General features: G+C 37.9%; 1 protein-coding gene across 1 annotated transcript in view; it reads left to right on the forward strand.

The window, feature by feature from the left end:
- The window catches only part of LOC123461474 (ran-binding protein 17-like), a 65,672-nt gene that overhangs the window by 26,828 nt on the left and 16,818 nt on the right, over window positions 1–22,026 (forward strand). The window contains exon 11 of the mRNA XM_045152175.1: window positions 3,525–3,718. Coding sequence (XP_045008110.1) covers window positions 3,525–3,718 — 194 coding nt within the window. The remainder of the gene's footprint in view (window positions 1–3,524; window positions 3,719–22,026) is intronic.

Genomic DNA, 22,026 nt, shown 5'->3' on the forward strand with positions numbered 1-22,026 from the left:
CCCTTTGTAGTGAACTCACAGCTCTGGCAATGACTGATGTGTTTTGTTCCTCCGTAGTTTTGGCTTTTTCTATAATATTGTGTAAAATAAATCATTTAGTATTTAGCTGTTAAAGCCTGGTTTGTTTCACCTGACATAATGCATTTGAAATTCCTCTGTTTTATCAGTAGTTCCCTTTTTGTTACTAGATAAAATTCCATCTTGTGTATCGGTTGGACATTTGGGTTATTCTTTTAGCAATAGTAAATATTCCTATATGTATTTTTGTATGATCCTAAGTTTTGATTTCTTTTGGATAATACCTAGATGATAGGTTTCTTGGGTGGCATAGTAATTAAACATTTTGTTGTAAGAAAAGCTGCCAAACTATTCCACAGTGGCTGTAACATATCCTAAAGTACATGGTAGTTTTTTTAGACTAATTCATATTCTAAGAGGTAAGTCATGGCACCTCATTTTGGTTTTAATTTGTAGTTGCTTAATGAGTCATAATGATCAACATTTTTTTCATGGCCATCTGTATGTTGTCTTTGGCAAAGTGCCTGTCAAATCTGTTGTCTTCTCTTTCTCTTTATTTTTGTTTTTTTAAGCAAACCCAACAGACACATTTTTTTTTTTTAATGAGAGAGAGAATTGGCGTATCAGGGCCTCCAGCCACTGTAATCAAACTCCAGGTGCATATATGCATTGTGCACTTGCATCATCTTTTGCATTTGGCTTACATGAAACCTGGAAGATTGAATGTGGGTTCTTAGGTTTTTCAGGCAAGTGCCTTAACCACTAAGCCATCTTTCCAGCCCTCCTCTCTGTTTTTTAAACCAAGTTATTCTCTTATATTGAGATTTGAGAAATGTTTATATTCTGTTCACAAGTCTTTTTGTTATGTATTTTCTCCCAGCCCATCATTTGCCATTTTTAAAATATATTTTATTTATTGATTTGGGGGGGGAATGAGAAAAGGAGGGAGGGAGAGAGGATGGGCACGTTAGGGCCTCCAGCCACTGCAAATGAACTCCAGATGCATGCACCCCCTTGTGCATCAGGTTTATGTGGGTCCTGGAGAATTGAACTGGGATCCTTTGGCTTTGCAGGCAGATGTCTTAATGCCTAAGCCATCTCTCCAGCCCCCTTTTTGTTTTTTAAAATTGAGTCTTCAAAGGATTATAAGTTTTGAAATTTGATGCATTCAAGTTTATTCTCATATGTATATATATATACATATATATATGTATATGTATGTATATGTATGTATATGTATATGTATATACATATATATACCTGCATATATATGTATGTATGTGTGTGTGTGCGCATATATATATATATATGCGCACACACACACATACATACATATCATGTGTTTGGTATAATGCATAAAGAAGCATTTTTTAATTGGGAAACTTAATATATGAATGCACAGTAATTTTTTGTGTTCCTATTCCATTATCCTTTTTCCTCTGTCCCCTGCCCCATCCCCTGAGGACTCTTCTCTTTCAAGGTAGTCCTTCTGTAGTTTTGTTGTCTCCTTCTGTTTGTCCTTGTCTGTCCTTCTTGGCAAAAATGTTGATGGCCTCAGAACCATGTTGGTCTTGTTGGGGTATCAGTATCCACTGAGGAGTCATGAATGCAGTCAGTCAGTTCATACAGGACAGGGTCTCAGAGGATGCCTATGTATCCTGTGGCTCTTTCATTCTGTCTGCTCCCTCTTCTGCAATATTCCCTGAGCCTTAGATGGCATGTTAGAAATCTCTTTAGTGTTGATCTCTCAGCCGGCAGCCTTTTTATCTTCTTTGATGAGTTTTTGAGTCTCTTTGGTGTCTGCTACCATCTCCCTGGAGAAGGCACTCTGGCTAGCTTTTAGAGCAGCACTCATATTCAATGTGCCACTTCCTCAGCAGTGTCCCCTGAGCCCACAGGTGTAGTAGAGATGACCAGTGCAAAGCAGTGGGCTTTCTGCTCTCGGTTAGATGACTCTTGGGTCTCCCTGACATTTGACTTCATTTGTAAAAGAAAGTTCTTCATCTGACCTCTGGTCATAGAGATTGTCTATTAGTTTTTTCTTCTAGAACTTTTGTAGTTCTAGGAGGTACTTTTTTAAAAATTAAATTTATTAGTTTTCAGCAAATACAGGCAGTTTGGTACCATTGTTTAGGCTCATTCATGATCTACCCCCTCCCAATGGACCCTCTAGGAGGTACTTTTAAGTTAATGACCCATTTCAAGTTAATTATTGCTCTGGGTGTGGAAATGTATGTTTATAATCCTAGCACTTGGGAAATTGAGGCAGAAGAATCACAAGTTCTATATAATGCATTTAAGGCCAACCTGGGCTAAGTAGGAAGATCCTGTCTCAAAGCAGAAAAAGTTAATTTTATATATTACAAAAGGTAAAGTTCAGGTACTTGTTCTCCTGTTCTCATGTACACACACACACACACACTTTCTCTCTCTCTCTTTCTCTCTGTGTGTGTGTGTGTCTGTGTATATTTCCGTATTCTCTTTCACCTGTGGGTGACCAATTAGTTCTCTGACACCATTTCTTGAAAAGACTATCCTTTTTATATTGATGTTCTTCTACTCTGTTCAGGACTCTGTTGCAATTAATCCACATTTCTTTCCCTGGTGATCTATCTTAGTTACTCCAGCTTTGTAATAAATACCTAAACCAGATAGTATGAGTTTTCCAAGTTAATTTTTACTTTTCAAAATAATTATAGCTGTGTACTTCCTTTCATTCTCCATGGAAATTTTACAATGATTTTATCAATTTCTTGTTTTGAAATATTTATTTATTATTTATTTGCAAGCAGAGAGAGTGAGTGAGAGAGGATGAAGATGGACATACCAGAGCTTCTTGCCACTGCAAGTAAACTCTAGGGGTATGAGGCAATTAGTGGCTCTGGCTAAGTTGGGTGTTGGGCCATTGAATCCCAGCCATCAGGCTTTGCAGACAAGCACCTTAAACTGCTGAGCCAGCTCTCCAGACCACTTTATCAGTTTCCACTAGGAAATTCTTGGATTCTGTTTGGAATTGTATTGAAGCCATTCATTAATTTGGGAGAATACAATAATATCAGATCTTTTGGCCAATGAACACATTTTTTTATTTAGCTTTCAGGTCTCAAGTATGTTGTATAGCTTTTGGTGACTTTGTATCGTATGGTTATTTATTTCTTATATTTAGCTGTTTTAAAATATTTTTATTTATTTATTTACAAGCAGAGAGAGAGAGAGAGTATGAGAATGGGCACGTCAGGGCCTCTAGCCACTGCAAATGAACTCCATATACATGCACCATCCTGTGTATCTGGTTTTATGTCGGTACTGGGGAATCGAACTAGGGTCATTAGATTTTGAAGACGATCACCTTCACTGCTGAGCTATTTCTTACCTTCCAAACAAATAACGTTTGTTTTTTATTTCTTGATCTATCACAACAGTCTGGTATAACCAAGGTTATTTGTGGTGAGTAAGAGTCCATTACATTTTAATTTTCTGTGCAAACGTCCTCTTTTATGTTCCAGAGATCATTTAGATGACCCCCTGGATGATACTGCTACAGTGTTTCAGCAGTTAGAACAGTTGTGCACTGTCAGCAGATGTGAATATGAAAAGACATGTACTCTTCTTATACAACTATTTGACCAAAATGCACAGAATTACCAAGAGCTTCGGCATTCAGCTTCTGGAATAACTGTTGACATGGCAATTCAAGAAGGTCAGTCAATTAGGTTAATAATTATGAATATCATGTTGAATATTAAGTAACATTAATCACGTTAATAATGTAACTACAAATTAACATGTATTTCCCCAGTTTCTGGTCCCTTACCCACCAGTTTTATTAAGCTGCTAGGGTATTTTGGTGTCTTGATAGGTGATTTTTAATTTTATTATGGAATCAGTATCTAGAAGAACTGATAGTGATCCTTGAGCAGAGATGACATAACATTTTTGATTGATCATGTTTCCTTCTTTCCATTAGTCAGTTGAAATTGAGAGCCAAATTGTAGCTAGTACAAAAAAGTACTAAGATCTTATCATGATTTTACTGTTATGCATTAGCCCTCATTGTGGCTTTGTGATTTTTTTTGTAATTTATTTATGTTTTATTGACAACTTCCATAATTGTAAACAATATCCCTCCCTCCCACCACTTTCCCCTTTGAAACTCCACTCTCCATTATATCCCTTTCCCCTCTCAATCATTCTCTTTTATTTTGATGTCATTGTCTTTTCCTCCTGTTATGATGGTCTTGTGTACGTAGTGTCAGGCACTGTGAGGTCCTGGATGTCCAGGCCATTTGTGTCTGGAGGAGCATGTTCTAAGTAGTCCTGCTCTTCCTTTGGCTCTTACATTCTTTCCACCAACTCTTCCGTAATGGACCCTCAGCCTTGGAAGGCGTGATAGAGATATTTCATTGCTGAGCACTCCTTTGTTACTTCTCAGCACCATGATGCCTTCTGAGTCATCCCAAGGTCACTGCCATCTGAAAAGAGAAGGTTTCCTAACTAAAAGTGAGATTAGTATTAATATATGGGCATGAACATTAAGAGAAGTGCTTACTGGGCAATTTGATGAGAATAGAATATACATTTAGCCAGATAGTAGCAGACGTTACACCCCTAGGGCTCATGACTACCCCTGTTATAGGTTTTCAGAATCAGGGATGTATTCCCTCCCATGGAGCAGGACTCCCCCATAACAAACATGCCACTATTGTACCCGTTGGCTCATTTGACCTGGGTAGTCAAATACAAGGCTTGTATTGTCCACTGTTGAGTATCACTTATGATTTCTTTCTCTCCTATTGAACTGCATGCAACATGGCTTTTTCCAGCTTTCTGTCAGCTCGTCTACATGGAGGCAGTTTTTAGCTCAGCTCCATCAGGATTGCTCAGTGACCTTACAGCCCATGTATGTGGAATCTTCAGCAATAGGGTCTTGCCATCTATTCCTGATGGGAAACCAAGGGCCTTGGCAATGGCCTGTAATGTTTTGGGGGCATCAAGGACCTCCCTGACCAACAACTCCCTGGAAGGTATTCCATCACTGGCACTGAAAATTTTCTAGTAACAATGTATGGCTCCTGAGTGTTCCATTGTCCAAAAAAATAGGTTTCCATATGACTTATTTATATCCTCAGATTTTGATTAGCTCTTCCTCCACCTTTCCTTTACTCAGTCTCTTCCCCTGACTCACTTAGGCCTTTTCTCCCCCATTAATCTGTTTGACTTACATATATACAATACCATCCCTTAAGTCCTCCCCCCCTTCCTCCCTTTCTGTTTGCTTTCTAGCTTACTCTGTACTTTGTTTTGTTTTGAACCTTTTTTTTTTATTTTAGAAAGGGAGAGAATTGGTGTGCCAGGGCCTCAGCCACTGAAATCGAACTCCAGATGCTTTTGCCACCTAGTGGGCATGTGTGACCCTTGTGCTTTCCTCACCTTTGTGTGTTTGGCTTATGTGGGATTTAGAGAGTTGAACGTGGGTCCTTAGCCTTCACATGCAAGCATCTTAACTGATAAGCTCTCTCTCCAGCCCCTACTTTGTTTTAAATCCTTTATTGAGGGACAGTACATTTGTTTCTTTATATCTTTATTTTTAAAATTTATTTCTTTACATTATTTCAGATAGCAGGGAATAAAAATGATTTCCAGAGCTTATAAATAACTATTTTATACAAATGAAGGTAGATTCATACTGTTTTATTACTGTTTTTTTTAAGGTAGTAATAGATTTCAATTGGCATTTTTATACATTTGTATCTTCCTTTCTTCTCGTTCTTTCCCCTGCCTCATTGCCCTTCATGCATGGTTTTCTCCCTCAGTGTCCCATGCCCCTGTCTTTGCTTTGTTGCTGTTACTCAGTTTGGGGGTTGAACCAAGGGGCCTCATGCATGCATTTCACCTTGGAGTTACATTCCTGTGCCTCTACTTTACAATTCCATCTAATCCATAACCCTCCCTTTCTCTTCCCTTCCTTTGTTAAGAGCTCTTCTTACTTCTCATGACTACTTTTCTACTTTTGTTATCCATTCACACCCACATATATATTCACATTTATGTATATACTTATATATGTAATTTTAAGTATAGGTTCTACACATGAGAACTGTATGGATTTGTTTCTAGCTCCTCCGTCTTACTCCATTGGTGTATATGTCTGGTTTTTGCCAGTACCCTGTTCTTGTTGTTATGGTTCTGTACTATTATTTGAGATGTGGCATTGTGATACCTCTAGCATTGGGCATCCAGCTAAGGTTTGCCCTGGCCCTTCAGTCTTGCATGTTTCAGTATGGATTTCTGGATTGCTTTATTTCATTCGATGAAGAATATCATTGATGGAAAAGCTCATTGAATCTGTTAATCACTTTTGGTAATAAAACCATTTTCACGACATTCATTCTGTTGGTCCATCAGCCTGGGGGTGGGGTCTTTCCATCTTTTAGTGACTTCAGTCTCTTTAATGTCTACTTCCTTTTTGTCTCTATCTGGGTTATGAATTAGGATATTGGCCCCATAGAAGTTGGTTAGTACTGTTCCTTTCCATTTCTGTTTTATGAAACACTTCAAGTATTGCTATTATATCTTCCCTAAAAGTTTGATGTGATTTGACAGTGAATCCACCTGTCCTGGACTTTCTTTGTGAGGAGGCTTATAGTTACAGCTCAGTCTCTTTGCTTGTGACACATCTGTTTAAATTATTTATATCTTCTGTATTTAGAAATGTATCCATTTCATTTAGGTTTTCTAGCTTTTGAGGAGGTAACTTCCATAATACTCCTATTGAGCTTCTGAATTTTATTTGGGTGTATTGTAGAACACCCTTTTTAACTTTCAGTTTTATTTATTTGGTTTATCTTTTTTTGGTTTGTCAAATTTCTTAACTTTTTCAAGTAACCAAGTGATTTTGCATATTGTTGTTTGAGTGTCTTTTTCATTAATCTTTGCCCTGTTCTTTATTATTTGTTGCCATCTACTTGGTCTGGGATTGGCTTGCTGTTTTTCTAGAATCCTGTTACTTTGTTAGGTTGCTTGTCTACAATCTCCAAAATTGTACTGTGAGCACTTAGTAGCTATAAACGTTGCCCTTATGACTGCCTTCACTTTATCACAAATTTGGCAGATTATGTTGCCATTTTCATTTGTGTCTAGTTATAGTTGAATTTCCTCACTGATTTTTTCCAGTGACTAACCAGTTCATTTAAAAGTGATTTGTTCAAGGCTGGAGAGATGGCTTGTGGTTAAGGCACTTGTCTGTGAAGTCTAAGGACCCTGGTTTGAGGCTCTATTCCCCAAGACCCATGTTACCCAAATGCACAAGGGGATGTACACATCTGGAGTTCGTTTGCAGTGGCTGGAAGCCCTGGCACACCCATTCTCTCTCTCTCTCTCTCTTTCTCTCTCTCTCTATTGTTCTCAAATAAATAATAAAAATAAAAAATTATAAAATTGATTTGTTCAGTCTCAAAGTATTTTTTTTGTAATTTCTGATAATTAATTCTCTTGCTGTTGATTTCTAGTTTATTCTACTGTGGTCTGATCAGATACAAGGAATTATCTTAATTGTGTTCTTACACTTCTCTTTGTATTTGTTAAGGCTTGAATTATGGCCTATGATGTGATCAGTTTTAGAGAAACTTACATTAATTATATATACCGTATCTTCAGGTTGGAGCATTCTATAGATAAGTTCAGTTCATCTCTGGTATAACTTAGCTCTGGTGTGTCTCTGCTAATTTTAAGCACACAGGACTCATCTTAAGTATGTGAGTGGGCTGCTAAGGCTCCCCACTATTACTCTGTCAAGATCAGCATGACCTTTTATGTCTGTCAGTGTTTGATTTGTGCAGTTGGGAGTCCCAAGATTTAGTGCATAAATATTTACAATTGTTATGGCTTCTTGTTTAGCATTTATTTAGGTGAAAGGGAAATACAGGTAAGGAGAGAATGGGGAAGCTTGGCCTCTTTGCAGCAGATGAATTCCAGATACTTGCCACTTTGTGTATCTGGTTTTACATGTGTACTAGGGAACTAATTACGGGCAATCAGGCTTTGCAAGCAAGTGCTTTAACTACTGAGCCATCTCTCCATCCTCTGGTATGTCTTCGTGATGAATTGTTCCCTTCATTAAACTGTAGTGGCTCTCTTTCTCCTCTGATTAACTTTAGTTTGAAATCTACTTATCACATATAAGAATAGCTCTATCCACTTGTTTATAGTTTCTGTATGGTATGTGTGTGTCATTGTGGTGCCCCATGTATGCACCTGTGGTGGCTGCAACGAAATGTTAGGTGTTCCGCACCATCATTCTTGAGTTGGAATTTCTTAGTAATCCTGAAGCTTGCCATTTTTTTCCATGTTCTGGCCATTCTTGGGTCTCTGCTCCCCATGGAATTAGAGTATAAAAAAGTATGTTGGGGCTGGAGGAACGGCTTAGCAGTGAAGGTGTTTGCTTGCAAAGCCAAAGGACCCAGGATCTATGTCCAGATGCACAAGGGGGCACATGTGTCTGGAATGGGGGCACATTTGCAGTGACTGGAGGCCCTGATGCACCCATTCTCTCTCCCTCCCTCTTTCTGTGTCAAATAAATAAATAAAAATAAAATATATATTTTTTAAAGTATGTCCACCACGTCCAGGTATTATTTGGGTCCTGGGGACTGAAGTGAAATTGTTCCTTCAGCCTTCCTCATACCCTCATACTTAAACAGGAAGTGCTCTTAACCTCTGAGCATCTTTCCATCTTGTTTTTTTTCTTTTTAAATATTATTTATTTATTTGCAAGCTGAGAGAGACAGAATGGGCATGCCAGAGCCTTTAGCCACTGCAAACGAAATCTAGGTACATGTGCTACTCTGTGCGTCTGGCTTTAACTGGGTACTGGGGAATCAAACCTGGGTCATTAAGCTTTGCTGGCAAGCTTAACCACTTAGCAACCATTGAGCAATCTCTCCCGCCCTTCATTTTTACTTAACCCATTTAGTCTGTATCTTTTTATAGTCAAATGAGTGGTCTTAATCGGCAGCAAACAGGGCCAAAAGCAGGCTTGTCTTCAAAGGCAGATGGTCAACATCAGGATAGAATTGATGCCAGGCCTTATGCCATCTGTCAGACAGGTGTGTAAACCTGAAATCTCTGGCTTCCAGCAGGAACAAACTAAAATTTCTCAAGAATGACAGTTGTAATTTTGCACCTTAGGATTCCTGTAGATGAAGGTGAATAAATAAATTCTCATAGTAAACAACAAACCCAAACTCCTAAGACCCTCAAGTAAATCAGAATATAAAATAATTATGCATGAAATGATTAAATTAAAAATAGAATCATAAATGAACAAGTGATCAGACTATGAAAACTGAAAATGTCCAGGAATATTTGAAAACCATTAAATTTTTGTTAAACACTCGGTGATCTAAAATTTAATGGCTGAATTTAATAGTAAATTAGAAGTAGAAATCTGCTCAGTTCTGAAGTTTTCAAGAATGCTGAAGAAGGAAAATGTAATAGTAAAAAAATTTCAGAGAATCTAATACATGTCAGGTTATATCCCACAAAGTTGGGGTTAATAGAAAGGGTGGAGCAGAGACGATAACTGAAGAGCTTATCTGAGAATTTTTCTAAATGGTGGCGGATAGGAATCTGTTATTACAGCGAGCTGACAGATAACAGTAACAAACAGAAGACAGTATTCCTTTGACCATACTGTTTAACCTCCAAACAGAAACCCTTGAAAGCAGCTGGTGAAGAAACACCACTTGGAGACATATGAAACAAATGGTTAACTTAACTTTTCAACAGTAAATACAAAAGCCAAACGTGGCAAAATACTGTCTCCAGCCCATTGTGTAGCAAGTTTATCTTTTAGTGTCTTGTCTTGTTTTTTTTGGGGGGGGTCAACTGCTTGCTTTGTCACCCTTGTATTGCCTAAACTCATGACAGTCCTTCTGCCTTAGCCTCCTAAGTGCTAGAATCAAAAAGTGTTCGAGGGCTGGAGAGATGGCTGAGTGGTTAAGCACTTGCCTGTGAAGCCTGAGGACCCCAGTTCGAGGCTCGGTTCCCCAGGTCCCACGTTAGCCAGATGCACAGGGGGCGCACGCGTCTGGAGTTTGTTTGCAGTGGCTGGAAGCCCTGGCGTGCCCATTCTCTCTCTCTCCCCTTCCATCTTTCTTTCTCTCTATGTCTGTTGCTCTCAAATTAAAAAAAAAAAAAAAAAAGTGTTCGACCATTCCTGTCTAGCAGGTGTGTTTTTTAAGAGTAGGATGAGACATAGAGAGATTTCAGACAAGTGAAAGCAACATGCATATTACCATCGCATATAATTTAAAAATAAAGCCATAGCATTAGTCTGAGTGGAGTGAGCTAACTTATTTTGTGGTCATGTCTCAGAAGTCTGTATCACTTCTAGCTTCCAAACTGCTTAAAAAGAATATTGCCAAACTCAAAGAAGGATTTTAATGAGTTGACACAAACTGTTGAACTGTACGAGAAAAAACTATGACGGCAAAGGAAATGGCAACTGTCAGGGTGTAATTAATGAGCTAGATGCTGATGGTAATAACACATCTGACAGTACAGCCCCCCCCTGCCCCCCACAGAAGGGAAAAGAGAAAAGAGAGACCGTGATGAAGAAATCAGAGAAGCAGGTCATGTGTTTGACAGGGTTGGTAATGACTGCACTTCTGCAACAGACCTTTCACATGTGCTGATGCTTGAGAGATGTTAACAGATAGTTTGATGAGATGATCAGTGAAGTAGATCCTGATGGTGACATCAGAGGAAACTGACAGCAAAGGGAAAACATTTAGCAGAATGTACTAGATTTCTAGTATTAAATTCTTTGCCCTTTCTTTGTAACTTAACTATAAGATTCCCCTATTGTGAAGAAATACTGCACTTACAATAAGTAGGACTTTATTCTTTTCCTTGATTTATTGTTCACATTACAACTTTATTTTAGAAGATCAGTCAAGCAACATGTATACCTGCACCTTCCACACATGTAAAGTTAGGCAGAGTTAGTGAAGTGAAGGAACACCTGGATTATGCCCTCTCAAAAGTAGCTTTCTTTTTTTTGTAAAATTTTATTTATTTATTTATTTATTTGAGAGTGACAGACACAGAGAGAAAGACAGATAGAGGGAGAGAGAATGGGCGCACCAGGGCTTCCAGCCTCTGCAAACGAACTCCAGAGACGTGCGCCCCTTGTGCATCTGGCTAACGTGGGACCTGGGGAACCGAGCCATCTAACCACTAACCCATCTCTCCAGCCCAAAAGTAGCTTTCTTTAAGAACCAGCAGCAGGCTGTTGTAAAGTTGGCTTCTTACTGTGTGGATCAGGATCCTCAACTGTTTAAAAGTAGCACCATTGCAAGACAGTGTGTTTTCCATGTTTCTCTACACTGCTTTTTCATACTGTTGGTCCCCTACCAAAACCATTTTATTACTACTTGCTTTTTAAACTTTGTAAATCTACATAACAAGGTCTGCTTATGGCATAGCTTACCTTGTATCCACTCAAGATTTATGTTTGTTTTCTAATAAAAAAAATTAGTAAAGTGCTTGTCTTGCAAGCATGATCTGAGTTCACTCCCTAGAAGCCACATAAAAGTGCCAAGTAGAGGCTGGAGAAATGGCTTAGTGGTTAAGGTACTTGCCTGCAAAGCCAAAGGACTCAGGTTCGATTCTCCAGGACCCACATAAGCCAGATGCACAAGGCGGCGCATGCGTCTAGAGGCCCTCGTGCCTCCATTCTCTCTCTCTCTTTTTATCTCTCAATAAATAAAAACTTTAAAATGTGCCAAGTAGAATGATGGTACACACCCAGGATTTCAGTTTGGTAGAGGTGGAGACAACAGAATCCTGAGGTTGCCTGATCACTTTCTGGCTTTATTAATGAGCTTATGTCCAATGATAGATCTTATCTCCAAAAAATGTGGAAGGTGTGCCTGAAGAAGGAGACTCAAATGTTTTCTTCGGCCTTTTTTTTTTTTTAATTATTTATTTATTTATTTGAGAGCGACAGACACAGAGAGAAAGACAGAGGGAGAGAGAGAGAGAAGGGGCACGCCAGGGCTTCCAGCCTCTGCAAACGAACTCCAGACGCGTGCGCCCCCTTGTGCATCTGGCTAATGTGGGACCTGGGAAACTGAGCCTCGAACCGGGGTCCTTAGGCTTCACAGGCAAGCGCTTAACCGCTAAGCCATCTCTCCAGCCCTTCTTCGGCCTTTATATACATGTGCACTCAAACACACGAGCATCCATGCATAAAAAGTTAAAAATAGAACTATATGGAGCTTTGGAGTCCATTAAATTTATTTCTAAAAAAATTTATTAAAGAAAAGGTTTATACTAGAAAGGATGAAGCAGGCATGAAGATTCAGAAAAACATCAGAAATAAGTGAAGTAGGAAACAAATATTCCATAAATTAAAAAAATCAGAAGTTAGATGTTAAACTAACAAAATTGAAAAATCTCATGAGTTTAAAAGGAACGATTTGCGAGGGAGGCTGGAGACACTACTCAGTAGATAAAGGCTCTTTCTTTTTTTTTTTTTTAATTTTAAATTTGTTTTTTTTTTTTTTTTTTTTTACTTATTTATTTGAGAGCGACAGACATAGAAAGAAAGACAGATGGAGGGAGAGAGAGAGAATGGGCGCGCCAGGGCTTCCAGCCACTGCACACGAACTCCAGATGCGTGCGCCCCCTTGTGCATCTGGCTAACGTGGGACCTGGGGAACCGAGCCTCGAACCGGGGTCCTTAGGCTTCACAGGCAAGCGCTTAACCGCTAAGCCATCTCTCCAGCCCATAAAGGCTCTTTCTTGCAAAGCCTGATGGCCTGGGTTTGATTCCCTAATACCCAAGTAAATCTAGATGCACAAAGTAGCATATGCATCTGGCATTTGTTTGCAGTAGCAACCAGCCCTGGCATGCCCTTTCTCTCTTTCTCTCCCCACCCCCTTGCAAGTAAATAAATAAAATATTTTTTAAAAAAGAAAGATTTTACAAGTAAGTGATACTAGAAACAAAAGATGATGGCTTAGCGGTTAAGCGCTTGCATGTGAAGCCTAAGGACCCCGTTTCAAGGCTTGATTCCCCAGGACCCATGTTAGCCAGATGCACAAGGGAACGCATGCGTTTGGAGTTCATTTGCACTGGCTAGAAGCCCTGGTGTGCCCATTCTCTCTCTCTTCCTCTCTCTCCCTGTCTCTCGCTCTCACTCTCAAATAAATAAAAAAAGATAAAAAAGAAGATGATATGGATACAGATTTAAACAACTAAATTAGGAAGCTTGAATAAATTCATAGTGATAAATAATAAAATTTACTTAGGATTAATAATTTTTAAAGGTTAGAAGAAGTAGACCAGTATATTTACAACAGAGACAGAAGCAACAGCAATGAAACAAGCAAAAGATCATCATTAGTAGAACATAGAAGGAATTCCTAAAATTCAGTAAAAGAAAATAATTTTTTTTGTTTGTTTGTTTGTTTGTTTGAGTTAGGGTCTCACTCTGGCTTAGACTGACCTGGAATTCTCAGGGTGGCTTTGCATTCACGGCGATTCTCCTACCTCTGTCTCCCAAGTGCTAGGATTAAAGGCATGTGCCACCACCCTTGGCAAGAAAATAATTCTTTAGGAAATGGTTACTAGTTACAAGTGGGCATTGTGTTGAAAAAGAAACAAATGATTCTTATATGTGAAATAATTTCTAACTTCATTAGTTGGCATAAGAAATGGAATTTACAGCTCTATAAAATTCAATTTTTCCCCAGTTAGACTACAAAAATAAATTTTGCAAACAAATGTGGGTCCAAAGTGGATTTCTTATGTGCTTCTGATAATGTAACAGTAATCATTTAAGAATGGTAGAGAAATGAATTTGATATTACCTTCTTAAATGAAATATTTGAGTGCCTGTTGACCTGACTTTTCTATTGTTAGTATAGATCCTCTTGAAAACTTACTCTCAAGACAGTCCAGTATATGCAGTCCTACATCGCCCTTGTTGATAATGTCAAAGTGGAAGCAGCTTCCATTTCTAGTACCTGCAGGTAGATAATACAGTTTTACAACATGGATCATGATAGAATTACACAGTGTTATGTTAAACAGTGATAAAAATGAATCAACTGCAAGTATACTCGGTGATTATGAATGTCAGATGCTTACTGAAAAGGAGCTCTCAGGTAGCTATAGATAGTATGAAACTTTAAATAAGGGCTCCAAACAAGCGAGAAGAGTGTCTAATTACATATGCATAAATAATAAAACTAAAATGTCTCATCACTAAATCTAAGGTTGTGGCTACTGCTAAGGTGAGATACAGGAGGAGAAGCATAGTGACGGATTGGACACGTGGTAGTGTTGATGCGCCACTGGTTCCTGTATTACATTAAAACATTGAGTTGTTAAATCAAAAACCTGGTTTTCTCCAGAAGGGTATTGAATGAAACTGGATGTTCAGAGGTATATGAATAGAATTAACTAAAATTAACAATTCAGTAATATTAAGTAGATCTATATTGTCAACATTAATTAACACACATTAGAGAATGTTTTACAGTGTGATATACTGTTTAGTTCATGTATAATGGCATTTGAATATCTGCCTTGAACATACAAAAAAATGTAATGCATATTTGTTGCCATCCTTCTAGTTAAAGTGCCATTGAGGAGGAATTTATCTGCCTATTAAAGATACCCATCGTTTGCTGAAAGTAATTGCCTTTATGTTACCAGAAAAGGCCAGACATTGCTGTAGTTTGTGCATTGTATGTAGAAGTGTCTGTTTTTTTGTGAAGACTAAACAGTTCAGTCAGTGTTGAACAAAGAAAATTATATGTGTTAGTTTTGTATGCTTTAATTTAGATGCTTAATGGCTTTTAATGTTACAAAATAAGTTTGTTATTATATTATGATCCCATTTGTATTATATTGACTTGCTCTTTTATATTTGTGGTGATATGGTCATGGTTTGTGAAAACAATAATCCCTAAGAAATAGGTCATTAACAGTAGTTAACGATTGCTTGTGATCTATGGTAATGACTGATTTCTTTGGGATTATTGCAGTTATAAACCATAATTACAGATTATTACAGCAATAATTATTTTGTTAAGAAAAAATGTTCTGTGCTTTAACAGCTGCTCAAACAGTGTGTTGAACATTTCAGAATAAATGAAAACTGGAAAACAGTAATGGAAATATCTTAATTATAAAATGACATTTAAAATATAGATTTGATAGTCATGTATCAGATATTTTTCTAAATGCAGTTTTTGATTTATGTGTTTACATGGTTCCTTAAACTGTGTGGTTGTGATTTTTTTGTATTTAAGGTATACAACATGTTTTGATAGACATATAAGAAGTGAATACTACAGGAAGGCTTACTTCTACCTATCACTTCCCAGTTACCTGTTGTGTGAGGGAAAGAAAGATAAGGACACCTAAAGTCTACTCAGCAGTTTCCGTTATTCAGCACAGTGTTATTTACTATACTCCTCCTGTTGTCTAGTAGTAGACCTCCAGATTCAGCCTTCCCTTGTAACTGCAGGATTGCACCCTTGGCCTACTCCCTTCTACTTTCTTGCTCTTCTCTGCCTTTGGTAATAACTGTTCTGCTGTTTCTGTGTATCTCACTTCTGGTAGATTCTGCATGCAAGTGAGAACATGCAGTATTTTTTTTTTTCAGTCTGTGGCTTATTTTTCATAGTAACTTTTCAATGGCTATTTTAAAAGCTTGGAAATTGTGAGTTTAAAGTTTAAATGTAGGGAATGGTTTGATAATTGTGAGAAATGCCACCTTCTCTTTAGCTAAGTATCAAAGTTATATTTCATAGCTTAATTATACTTACTTATATTTCACCATTTATTCTACTATTAATTCGGACTTGCTCATCTTAAGTTCCTGACAGTTCCTTAGCAGTATGACCTTTTCAGCTCCCCATATACTGTTTACTGCCTAAAACAAGGAACTGGTAAGCCTGCACTCTGGTTTCTCAAAAGCAAATAAAGGCATTTTCATTTGAAGCTTTCTATCATTTTAGAAAAAAATGCTTATAGATTTGTCACATGCTACTTTTGCATCATTTTCTTTGCTATTCAAGGTGTCATTTTCTGGTAATGATAAATTGAAAATAATTTAAATTTGAGAAACTGATATCAGTTGTGCAGTAGTAAATCTGCTAGGCAATGGTGCTCATGATACAGCATTTCAAAAAATCTTTTCTTACAAATTTTTCTTATTGACTTTAATTTTTTGTGTGTTTATTATGTTTGTGGTGTACATGCATATGTGTATCCATGCTTATCTGGGTGCGTGGGTTTGAGTGCGTGTGTATTGTAGGCCAGAGGTGCAGTGCTGGGTGTCTCTGTCTTTTGCTGTCCAGCTTAATTTTTGAGACAAAGTTCTCTCTCTGCCCCTTCTCTCAAATAAATAAATAGAATTTTAAACAAGAAAATATATGTGATGAATTATATGTGCTTCATTCTAACATTTACCTTTGGGGCAGTGGAATCAACTTAAATCTCTTGGATAATATGTGACTCTTCTTGAGCAGTGTCTAAAGACACAGAATAAATATATAAATACTGCACTTTAGTGTATTTCATTTTTGTAGCTAGGATGCAGAACCATCATTCAAAGGAGTAGCTCTTCTGTATTAATAGTAATAGTCAAAATTTACAGAGAACTTAATATGCTGACTCATGTACATTATTATGAGTACTTTAAATGCAAAAAAAAAAAAAAAACACCCACTTAGTACTTGTTACGACCCTGTTAGTTCATAACTACTGGATTTATGTTTATAAAGGAGGAAGTAGAAGTCTTAGACAAGTGGGTGTCACTAATAGTAAACAGAAGACTTGGGACACAGCTGTGCTCTTGCTAGCTTATTATGCAGCTTCTGATCCTATTTTTGTTTTTAGTTTTTAAGTCAGGGTCTTGGTATATAATCCAGGCTGGGCTTAAACTCTGCCATGGTTTTGCCTCAGCCTCTTGAGCACTGAAATTACAATCATTTACTACCACACCTGGTTACATCTATTTTTTTGAAGGAAATGTCCTGTAACAGAAATATGAAGATTATATACATGGTGGTGTCTTTGTCTCTTCTAAGTTCTATCAAAGTCTAATTAGTTCATGTTTTGATTAATAGTAATGTAAAGCCTCCAGAATAAGGTTTATTTTATTTTTTTTCCTCAATTTTTTAATGTTTTTTTATTTATTTGAGAGCGACAGACACAGAGAGAAAGACAGATAGAGGGAGAAAGAGGGAATGGGCGCGCCAGGGCTTCCAGCCACTGCAAACGAACTCCAGACGCGTGCGCCCCCTTGTGCATCTGGCTAACATGGGACCTGGGGAACCGAGCCTCGAACCGGGGTCCTTAGGCTTCACAGGCAAGCACTTAACCGCTAAGCCATCTCTCCAGCCCAGGACATAATACTTTAAAACTGGCCTCTTGTAAAATGTACTGCTTATATTTGAATTACAGCTCTGTACCCTTTCTTTTTTTCTTTTTTTGGTTTTTTGAGGTAGGGTCTCACTCTGGTCCAGGCTGACCTGGAATTAACTGTCATTTCATGGTGGCCTTGAACTCATGGCAATTTTGTGCCCTTTCTAAACATGAATTTGTATTGTTAAATGAATATAGGTTTTGGTAATAGATAGTTATTTAGAACAGTTCTTAGTGCATTGGACCTATTATATAAATGTTTGCTATACTTCTTAGCAATAATAGAGCTTGCTTTTAAGAAGTGTTGAACGTGGTATACATGCCCATAATCCCAGCACTAAATAGGCTGAGAAAATTGGTGAGTTTGAGACCAGTGTAGGCTACATAGTGAGATCCTGTCTCCAAAAACCAAGGGCTGAGCAAGTGTGGTGGCTCATGCCTTTAATACCAGTACTGGAGAGACTGAGGTAGGAGATCACCATGAGTTTGAGGCCTGCCTGAGATATAGAGTGATCTCCTGGTCAGCCTGGGCTAGAGTGAGACTCTGCCTCAAAAAAGCAACACAAGCAAACAACTCCTTTTTCAGTCGCCAAGGCTGAGGATGTAGCTTAGTGGTAGAGCACTTATTTAGCATGTAGAAGGCCCTGCGTTTGGTCCCTAGCACCAAAACAGGCAGAACAGCAATTAACATCTAAATATATAAACTGAAGTAATTACTTACACTTAATGTATTTTAATTTGAAGTATAGAACACTGTTTTTCCATGTGGTGTGCACCTGTGTGTAGAGGCAGAATTTGATGTCAGATACCTTCCTCAGTTCTCTACTTTTTAATTCTTTGAGGCAGGGTCTATTGCTGAAACTTAGAGCTCACAGATTCAGTTAGACTAGCTAGTTTGTGGGACCCAGGTATTGCCTCTCTCCTTCTCCCCAGTGCTGAGGTGAATGGACACAGCCATGGTGTCTGGCATTTACCTGCATTCTGGCCATCGGAATTCAGATCTTTGTGTGGCAAGCAGTTTACCCAATGAACCATTTCCTCAGCCCTGAAAAATGGATAATTTATTTATTTATTTTGGTTTTGTTTCTTTGACACAGATTCTTGATGTGTAGCCCAGGCTTGTCTCAAATTCATGGCGCTAGTCCTGCCTCAGCCTTCCCAAATTATGGGATTGTAGGCATGTGCCATTCATACCTAGCTTATAATGGGATGTATTTTTTAAAATACTGACTCCCTTAAGGCAGGAAAAACATTACCGTTAACTATAATTATATTAATAATATTTCAGAATTAAATTCATTTCAGAAAATATTTAGCATATCCCACTCAAAGTCTGTTAGTCTGTTACGCATTTAGAGTCAGTGAGAGTACAGTAGCCTCTAAGACTCTGTGAAATAGAGGTGATTCTTTTTATTTGACCATTAAAACCTCTAAAATAACTGAGTGCTGTATTCACAAATACTGACTCATTCCTGTGGATCTTGGCTCATCACATGTTACCAGCCAGTCAACACATGCTATTATTTTACGTGTTTTTCTTTATTTGTATAAGTTTCTTATGGCTTGTTAACATTGACTTCATGCCCAGGATCACTGTTGACTCTTACTCAAAGGAAGCTTATCTGATGGGTTTTTTTTTTGCATTCAGGAACATTACTCAGCACTTCACTATGACATGTGGACCATCCCAGAGAGCAAAATCATTAACAATGGACATAACCTTGTGAAGCCATGGTAACACACAGACTGTGTAAAGAATAGTTGTTATAGTATAAAGCTGGAACAAGGCAGAGTGTCATGTTGCTCGACCTGAGCTAGGGTCATGTGCACCAGACAACTCAGTATTTTGACTAGTCTGCACATATCTAAGTTAATTTGAATATTAGGGGGTTGCAAATAAGTTTTACTATATAGGTGAATTCACAGATAAATTAGATCAATTATATGGTATTTTACATAGAGTATATTTTGAAAATAAATTGGTTAAATTTAAGTAAGATAATTAAGCATTAGAAACAGAATTAATTACCCTTAATGTTTATCTTTAATGAGTATATATTTTAATATTCATCAAGTTGATAAATGTTAACTTCTTCACTTTGGAGAATTTAGGACTTCATAATTACTTGTGGAATGTGAAATGGTGGTGCCATTGTTGAGAATTGTTTTGAGAGTTTCTCAGCATATGAAACATAAAGGTACCATGTAGCCTAGGAATTCCATTCCTAAGTATACCCTAGAGAAATGAAGACATATAGCCACATATAAAAACTTAGGCAAGATGTTCATTATAGTATTATATATAATGCCAAAGGTAGAAGTAATCCAAGCATCCATCAATTAAGTAAGTAAACAAAATATGACATATCCAAACAATAGATATATTACAAAACTGAAATACTGGTACTAAACCTTAACATAAAATTTTTTAAAACAATTATTTGGAAGGAGTGAAAGAGAAAGGGTTTACCAGGGTCTCTAGCCACTGCAAACTCCAAATGCTTTCATCTGGCTTTATGTGGGTACTGGGGAATTGAACTCTGGTTATTAGGCATTACAGGTAAGCACCTTAACCACTGAGCCATCTCTCCAACCCCTTAACAACATTTTAATGAGTGAAAGAATATAGTCACAAATATTGTATCCTATAAGATTTTCTGATACGAAGTAGCCAGAAAGGGAAGAGTGTGAGGTAGGTGGTTGTTTAGGGCTGAGATTGGAGGTGGGAGTGGAAACCGGTGATGTTATTAAGCATGGGATTTAATTTTTGAGATAGGAAGATATTTTAAAAGTTTGTGACGACCTGCTGTCCAGATAACTATCTCTGTGGAGATGGTGGAGACCAAATTTTCAAGGTAAAAAATGAGGCTGTCAAAAGAAAGCTCAATAGTAAAGAAGACTTCTGTCACTGTCTCCAAGGCTCAGGGAACATTCCATAGCATGAGCAAAATGAGTGTAAGAGTCATAGTGTGGGAAGAAATACTTTGGTGCACTGTCTTCCAGACATGAAGTACTGGTGTGTTCATGGCCCCACAGTGGTTACTGATACCCACACATAACCTGCACAGTTCTGAGCCCATCAACATTTTGACATGAAGGACAGAGGAGGACAAAAGGAATGAGACAACAAAACAGGAAGGATTACCTTGCAAGATGAGGGTCCTCAGGGGTTGAGAGTAGGGGAGAGGGGAACAAAACAGGATAATGGAATGGGAACATGATCAAATTATTATATTTCATATATTGAAAGTTCTCAAAAAATTGTGATGATTATATAATCCTGTGACTTTATACCAGAACATTAAATTATATGCTTAAAGAGGTTATATATGAATGAAATAAGTAACCCTGGTAAAAATGTGATAGATTCATGGATTAAAGATTTTCATTAGAACAGACATTGTTGTAGTAGCTAGATTCATCTTTGTAAATATCTAACTAAATCAGCAATGTTCAAATCTTGTTGGAAAGAGTGACAGTGAGCCAAGGCCAAATTTGAAGAATAAGGGGAGATCATGTCTGAGAGCGGGTACCTGCATCAAGCTGGAGCACTTACTGTTTATAAGGTGTAGAGTGCTTTTGTGATGCAGAGGAGAGTACTCAGGAAGTAGAAATGAGGAACACAATACTCAAGGTTTAGGACACAAGATCCAAAATGCTTGGAAGAGAACAAGTTGCTGCCTTAGGACCTACAGAGAAGGCAGTCGTTAGCAGAGACTCTGTGTTACAGATACTACGAGAAAGCATCTTTTGAGTGTGTGTGTGGAAATGTATGTACATATGTGTGGGTGTATGGGCACATGTGTTCCATGATGGTATAATGTGTGTGAAGGTCAGGGGATTCCTGTCTTGAAGGCCTTGCCCCCTTTGAGAAAGGATCTCTCGGTTTGCTGCTGTGAGTCAGGCTAGCTGGCCAACTGGTGACTTCGTGTTTCTCCTGGCTCTGCCTCCCAGTGCCATAGGCATTTTGGCACTGTAGTGACTTGTGCCACTTTGTGTCCAGCTTTATGTGGGTGTGGGATTGAATTTGGCTTGGCAGGCTTGCAGACTAATATTCTTAACTCCTGAACCACCTCTCTAGCCCCCATGAAACACTTCTGAAGTACATAGAGTCCTTTACTGAGTCATTTCAGTTTCCTTGGGCTTTTGTTCTGCTACCTTTTTCACTAAGACATGTTCGTGTAACTTGTCTGTTTTGTGATGGCTTACTTGATCAAACTCATGTTCTTGTTCTCCTAATTTATTGGTTTCCTATTTCAATATACAGGATGCATAATTTATTAATTCCGACTTATTCGAGCTTTGGTGATAGACAAAGGGATGAGTGGGTGTACTTGACAGATATTTCTAATTTATAGGAAGTTTGTCATCTCAGTAGATTTTTTCCAGCTATAAGGGAGTGGTTTGCTGATTGTTGTAGTATAATTATGACTGCTGTATGTGCAGTAAAATAGGAAAAGTGTGTTCAACAAAACTTACTCTTCCTAATAGACTTTTTCGTCTTTCATATGTAAAGAAGTATTAAGCTCACTTGAAAAGATTTCTGAGTAAAAGAAACA

The sequence above is a fragment of the Jaculus jaculus genome, chromosome 6, assembly GCF_020740685.1.
Source record: "Jaculus jaculus isolate mJacJac1 chromosome 6, mJacJac1.mat.Y.cur, whole genome shotgun sequence".
NCBI lineage: Eukaryota > Metazoa > Chordata > Mammalia > Rodentia > Dipodidae > Jaculus > Jaculus jaculus.